We start from the raw sequence: 7,500 nt of genomic DNA, 5'->3' as shown, positions 1-7,500 counted from the left end.
TTTTGATGTCTGCTGCTGCATTAGAAGAAGCAAAGTTGAAATGGATTCCGACACCAGATTTCTACACAAGGTAAAAATTCCCCCCCCCTCCCTTTCTTGACTTATATATATATATATATATATATATATATATATATATATATATATATATATATATATATATATATATATATATATATATAATTTTTTTTTTCTTTCTTTCTTTCTTTCTGTCTTTCTTTCTTTCTTTCTTTCTTTCTTTCTTTCTTTCTTTCTTTACAGTCAGTTATAGTCTTTCTCTCTCTTATATTTCCATTTTTCAGAATATCTATGCTTAGCTAATGCTGCCTTCACTCTCACCATAAAAAAGAAAAACAAAACAAAATTTGAATTCCAGGTTTTCGAGACAACATACGCACCCTTCCTCATGCGACCGTGGGTTCGTGCAGTGGTGATTGTGGTGTTCATGTTTTGGCTGTGTTCCTCAGTGGCCATGGTTCCTCACATAGAAATTGGATTGGAGGAGGAGCTTTCTATGCCAGACGATTCGTATGTTTTGAAGTATTTCGAGGTGAGGCAATATCATATTCTTTAGTTGTATTTCTTGCGTGTATATTTATATATTGATATTGTGAAAAAAAGGTCAATATTTTTTTCTGAATTGAATATGACTTTTCTTTTGTAGGTATTTATCTAGTAACATAATTTTTCTGTGTTCACAGTACCTGGAAAAGTATGGATGTGTAGGAGCCCCAGTCTATTTTGTACTAAAACATGGGTACAACTTCACTGATTATGACATGCAGAATAAAATATGTTCACATCTGGGTTGTAATAAGGACTCGCTCTTAATTCAGATGAAATTAGCTTCACAAATTCCAAATCGGTGAGTTGTCTATTCTTGTTATTGATATTGTATTTCCCCTTTTTTTTTATTTTCCTTTTCTCTTTCTTCTATGTTTTGTATATAATGCTATATAATTTCATATATAATTAGTTCAAAACATAATGGGAATATTATAATCTTGCAGAACCTTCATTGCTGTGCCCTCTTCCGCCTGGATTGACGACTACTTTGAGTGGTCTCTTGAGGGGAGGTACTGCTGCCAGCTTTATGATAACGGCACCTTCTGCAGACGAGAGGCAGAGGATGACTCCTACATCTATGAGGAAGACATAGACTACATAGAGAAACCAGATATTATTGATAGCATTGACACTGGAGGAGGAGAAGGAGTCAAAAACGGCTCAAGTGAAGATGAGCCAGTGACTAAAAAACCCAGCAGAGACTATGGTGGACCAGATTTTGATGTTGTGTACAATGATGACACCAACTATGACTACAATTACGGAGACTTGGATATTGACTACTACTTTGATGGGGACAAACCTGTAAAGAAGAAGGATGAGAAAAAGGAGGAACAGCCCAACACAAAGCCCGAGGAGAAATATGAGGAAGACATCTATGACTATTCATACACGTACGGTGACCCCGACTTCGACTATGACGGCCTCAAGACCAACAAGCAGCCCAAGCGCAAGCCCCAGGAGCTAAAGGAGGCCCCAGTGACCAAGGCTCCTACAAGCGAGAGGCACTTGGACAATGGCTGGCCGGACTACAACCTAGAGACAACTTCGTCAAGTGAGAGGAAGGCATCAGCAGCACGAACCTACCTGAGGAGACGTCGTAGTGTCAGGAAGGACTGCCACACATGCCCTATTACCCCCATGCCCAACAACCCCTTCCGCCCTGACCCCGAGATGTTTGGACAGTACCTTCCCATGTTCTTGAAGGACAACCCCGATCTCCACTGCCCCAAGGCCGGTCATGCAGCCTATGGCCAGGTGAGATTGGATTGTGAACATTTAGTTGGTTTTAGGACTCCCTTTTGCTATAATATTTCAGGAACTCTATTATGTCTATGATGGCTTGCTTTAATTGAACAGAACTTCATTCTTCTTTGTATTACCATAATCCTCAAATGTCTAATCGTCTGTTTTTCCCCCAATATTCCCAGAGTGTCAAAGTGAATTATGATGACTCAGGCAACCCAGTCACTGGAGCCAGTGTCTTCATGACATTCCACACTGTCATGCGCACAAGCCAGCATTTCTATGAAGCTCTTCGGGCAGCCAGGGCCATCGCAGACAACATCACTCGCACACTCAACCTGGTGGAGAAGGACGGAGTCTTGGTACCGAGTGGAGAGACCAAATATGAAGTTTTCCCCTACAGGTTAGTATGCTACTGTTAACAGTTTGCATAGCAAATATAGAAAAAAAATTCTTTGCACAAGTACTTTAGAACAATGGTAGAATGATTATTACTTTAGCCTAAACACATTTTTTACTGACATACCCCAAATCACATATTCGTCCCCCTCTCCCCCAACAGTGTCTTCTACGTATTCTATGAACAATACCTCACCATCTGGGAGGACACAGTGCGCATGCTGGGCATCTCCGTCATTGCCATTTTCTTCATCACGCTCTTCATGATGGGCTTTGATGTGTCCTCCTCTCTCATCATCATGGTCATGGTGGTGCTCATCCTAACCAACATGGGTGGCCTCATGTACATGTGGGGCATCTCACTCAATGCCATCTCGCTAGTCAACCTCATAGTGGCCATTGGCATCTCCGTTGAGTTCTGCTCCCACACCACACGTGCCTTTGCCGTCAGTGAGGCCGACACGAGAATTGTGCGAGCCCAGGCCGCTCTGGTGCGCATGGGGCCGTCCATGCTGTCCGGAATCACATTGAGTGATATGGGTGTCGTTGTCCTGGCTTTCGCTAACTCAAAGATTTTCCAGGTATGTCTTACTCTGTTTCTACTGTATTTTAGAAATGGAGAAGTTATAGAATGTTGTAATCTAAAGAGATTAATTTAGTTTGTGTTATTATTTTGAGAATTTACAGATATTTGCTAGTATCTTCAACATTATTAGTGTTATTATTGCCTTCATTATCATTAGCATTAGCAATAGTATTCATATTGATATTGTTATTATTATTAATATTATTATTGTTATTGTTATAGTTATATACAGTATTTTTTATCTGTATTTTGGATGTAATTTCATATACTTGGTATTCGAACCAGGCACTCGATCAGAACCATTTTTTATTCAGTCTCTCCTCCCCCTTTCAGGTGTTTTACTTCAGAATGTATTTTGGAATGGTGGTTATTGGAGCACTTCATGGTCTCATCTTGCTGCCAGTTCTTCTTAGTTTTGTTGGTAAGTTAGCAGGCTCCAGGCATAAAATATACTTGTCATTATTTATTTTTGTATGACCAAAAGAAAGGTTCAGTATGTACATTTTCTTTTTGGTCAGATAAGATCTAATTTGTCTAATGTAATATTTTCCCATCTATTAGTTACTTTATATTATGTGCAACCATGTCCATACTACTTGTATGCAAGAAGCGAAAAGAACAACTTATTCCGAGCAAATGCATATGGATCCTATTTACTGATGCCTGTTTGACTCCCCCCTTCCCTCAGGCCCTTCCCGAAAAGTTGTAAGAAGCAACATGCCAGACCGCACAGCCAACCCCAGTGGCTCAGTACAGATGGAGGACATGATTGGGGATGACCAGGAGAAGCAGTGCCTCACGTCCAAGCACACAGCCAGCATCAACAACATCCCCAAGAGCAGCATGAGCTCAAACAGCCTCAGTGGGGATGCGCCCTCCAGTAACAACAGCAACACGTGTAAGAAGAACGGCTTCAAGCACTCCCCAAAGAAGGGCAGCCACATGTCACTGAATCATAATAGTGATGACATCGAGGACCGGAATGCCAGAAACACCCCTTCGCGGCACTCCAGTGGCACACCCCTCCGGAACTCTGACTCCATCTCGCGCTACTCTGACACACTCTCGCGCCACTCCGACACGTTGACCCGGCACTCGGCCTCCACGCCCTCCCACAAGACAGAGGCCACCCCCTCCTGCCACTCAGACCCCCCCTCGTGCCACTCTGACACCCTCCCACGGCGATCCAAGACGTCCTCGCGGCACTCGCTCGCCAAGACGCCAGAGGAGCTTGAGAAGCTAGATCAATGATGCTATGGAGGGCATTAACTGGCTGTTTGTAAGTGTGGGTCTTGGTTGAAGAGTTATTTTTTAAGAATGACTCCAAGGGTGTACAGTTAGGTGTGGACTTTTTTCTCATCTTTCTAGTTTTTCTTTCTTTTTTTATCTTTTTTATATATGATATCATAAAAGTGCTTCCTTGTATATTATGCTAAATGGTGAGCTTTAGGAAACATCTGTGTTTTTTTCACTCTCTCTCACTTGCTATTTGTTTTTATATAAATTTATATACATTGTCACACATTTATAATTGCACATGTAAGTCAGTTAGTATGTGTGCATGTTGGTGTGTTTGTACATATGGATATTTGTATTCATATATGTGAGTATGTGTTTGTGCAAACATATACATAAAGAAATGTATGTATGTATTATTATATATGAGGATCTACATATACAAAGAAAACATACATGTTTCCGTGCTCCATAGAGAAAAGAATATACACAGAAAATTGGGCTTGAGACGGCACATTTTCAAACATGTCAGATAATTGACAACCCTAGGGTAGGTGTGCATCAAAGTTCACTTCCTATGTGACTGTGGAAAATAGTCCTTATATCATTCCATGATAAGGCTTGGGAAATAGCTGGATGCCAGACGCAAGAAACATTGATTGCAGGACATTCCAGTCACTTGGCACTCAAAGTTACTTACTGAGAAAAAGTTGGTAATGAACAGCTATTATTATGGTCTAGATTACTTTTTGTAGGAGGATATTTTTTGCTCAAGATAAACTAGATAAGCCTTTTTTTTTTCTTTCTTTTGTTTTTAAAAAAAAAATCTAGATAATTGAAAATGATGTCCTGTGTTCCTAATTTAAAACATTTTTGAGTGATTAGATTTAAAGATATATTTTGGCTTTAAGTAGCTATCTTGACCTACTCGCACTCAGTTTAAGCCATGACAGAAGATTTGAGGCCAGCTGTGAGAGGTATTGAAACAAAGAGGGAGTAGGCTTTGTCTTTTAAGAAAATTAGAATAAAAACACAAGGGAAAATAAACTACAAAAAAATGTATATGTATATATATAAAAGCAGGGGTCACTCATGATTGTCTTATGTTAGTGTTAATAATGTAATGCTGTGATATGTAATTGCAGTTAGTCAGTTGGGAGGTATGTATTGCCATACATAGTTCCTGCCTTTTTCTTTTTTAATGGTATGTCCAACAAGGACACGAGATTCGGAAAGAAATATTTGATGATTTTTCTTTCCTGCAACCCAGTGAGGAGGCTCCCAAAGAGAGCTATTTTTTATGAATTCTTTCTCCCCCAAAGACTGTAATATTTAATGTATGCATTGGTTTGTGTGCTTGTCCAATCATCTTGTTTATGTATATGTGTAGCTCATGTTGAGCTTTCATAGCCTGTAATAGGGAAGGAAAGGCAAAACTGCAGACAGAATGCACCAATATATTGTACAAATTGGTGTAGAATGCTGACTTTGTCTTTTTCATAAGGTTATACAAAGAAACCTAATGAAATGGAAATAACAATTAAGTTTTGATATACTAGAGATAATTTTTGTAGTTGTTATTTGTTTCTTTGTTATCAATAGTTCTTCCTTTCCATTTGCATTTCATTTCATTCATTTCTGTAGCGCTGGAAATTGCATACCAAGTCTGACTCCACTTTTATGACTCAGATTTAGCATGCAATGAGGGTCTTATATAATTTGTTTTACACCAAAATAAATTACAAAGAACAGACAAAAATGTGTTTCAGTATTGGCAGTTGAAATTTAGTTTATAAACATTCTTCTGTTGTATATATTGTTAATTATGGCACTGCTTGTGCCATGACTATTTTGCAAAAGAATGAATTTGGTATCCGTTTCTTTTTTCTTTTCTTTTTTCTAAATGTAAAAGCTATGATTGACTCTTGCACGATTATGTTCCGATATCACTACTTGACATAGATAGAGCACCTGGTTCAAGAGGAGCCCACGCCAGGATAGGTGTTGCTGGACAACACAAGAACCCTGTTTTTTTGTAGCACACTTAACAGGTCCCTCTTGGAGTTGGTAAGCAACTTTGAAGGCGGGTCACGTTAATCATCATTCACAGCCACTGCTTTCAAAGACCCATTGTGTGTATAAATCATTGTTTCAGAGCATCATCTGCCATCCTCATACCACTTTCGTGCCCGGGTGGCAAGACCTCCGCTTGCGCTGGTTGGAACTCTCTCCTACTCCCAGCAGAGGTCTTCTCACTCCCTTGAAGAACACATCTGAAGCATTTCTTGGTAGACATATCGCCTGCTCCAAGAACACTGAGAACCTTTCGTCATTTTGTCTGCATACTTGTGTGCATGCATATGTATGTGCTAAGAGTGAGTGAGCGAGTGGTGGAGGGAGTGAGTAAGCAAATTGTGTGTGTGTGTGTGTGTGTGTGTGTGTGTGTGTGTGTGTGTGTGTGTGTGTGTGTGTGTGTGTGTGTGTGTGTGTGTGTGTGTGTGTGTATGTATGTATGTATGTGTATTTGTGCACAAGAGTACAATCATTTGCATTCATGCATGTATGCATTTGCTTTATACACACACACACACACACACACACACACACACACACACACACACACACACACACACACACACACACACACACACACACACACACAATGTGTACACATATATGTATATTTACATATAATTTTTCCTTAAGAAGTTTTCAGATGTGTTGATACTCTCAACAGTGCCTCAAAGATGAAATATATTTATAGCAAATGAGTCTTCTGTCAGGCTCATTGTACCCATTTAGATTACAATTTCTCTGCTTAATACAGTCCATGCAATTTACGCAGTGTAGTAATCGTGTAAATGTAGTGTGGTATGCGATCAAGATAATGTGTTGGGTAGAGCACTTGTGACTGCCTCATCTGTAACAGAGTAATGATCCTGCATTGTTATTTATTATGGGCTATATGATGTTTGATTTAAAGCTCTGAGTGTAAATGAAAAAAAAAAAAATGTTAATAAGAAGAGCCATTTTGTTGTCCAGACAAAGTTATTTTATCAATATCCAAGAAAATAATTAAATTACTCCCAATTGAGTACACTCATATCAGCATGTAGAAAATATTAAAACCTTTTTTCATGAATGATTTTATCTATTGATTTATGAATTAAATGAACACTGACCTGTAGGATTTTCACTGAGAAGATGCAGACAGACGTTATTTTTCTAGGACGTTTCACAACAAATTGAAATAATTACTTGCTGCTTTTACTAGTGGATCTGTGGCATAGAAAAAGTGTTGGTGTCTTATACGAGAACTGTCAAGATAATAAGGATACAAAGATGTAATTGTTCTTTTGTTTGGACCGAAGTACTCCTTTTGTGTTTGGAAAAAATGGATGATATGGATATTATTTCAAGTGAATTGGTACAACAATGTTACGTATAAGTATATTGTTCGTATGTAT

General features: G+C 39.0%; 1 protein-coding gene across 1 annotated transcript in view; it reads left to right on the top strand.

The window, feature by feature from the left end:
* Positions 1 to 5,908, top strand: part of LOC125040750 (NPC intracellular cholesterol transporter 1-like) — a 15,257-nt gene extending 9,349 nt beyond the window's left edge. Inside the window, exons 19-26 of the mRNA XM_047635452.1 lie at positions 1 to 70; positions 377 to 550; positions 702 to 865; positions 1,011 to 1,824; positions 1,998 to 2,215; positions 2,375 to 2,792; positions 3,131 to 3,218; positions 3,486 to 5,908. The exon at positions 1 to 70 is cut by the window's left edge and continues 8 nt beyond it. Of these exons, the coding sequence (XP_047491408.1) occupies positions 1 to 70; positions 377 to 550; positions 702 to 865; positions 1,011 to 1,824; positions 1,998 to 2,215; positions 2,375 to 2,792; positions 3,131 to 3,218; positions 3,486 to 4,048 (2,509 nt within the window). The 3' untranslated portion in view covers positions 4,049 to 5,908. The remainder of the gene's footprint in view (positions 71 to 376; positions 551 to 701; positions 866 to 1,010; positions 1,825 to 1,997; positions 2,216 to 2,374; positions 2,793 to 3,130; positions 3,219 to 3,485) is intronic.
* Positions 5,909 to 7,500: the final 1,592 nt, after the last annotated feature.

The sequence above is a fragment of the Penaeus chinensis genome, chromosome 29 (genome assembly GCF_019202785.1).
Source record: "Penaeus chinensis breed Huanghai No. 1 chromosome 29, ASM1920278v2, whole genome shotgun sequence".
Lineage (NCBI taxonomy): Eukaryota > Metazoa > Arthropoda > Malacostraca > Decapoda > Penaeidae > Penaeus > Penaeus chinensis.
Note: the sequence above shows the minus strand (reverse complement) of the source record. Positions and strands in the feature narration are given on the sequence as shown.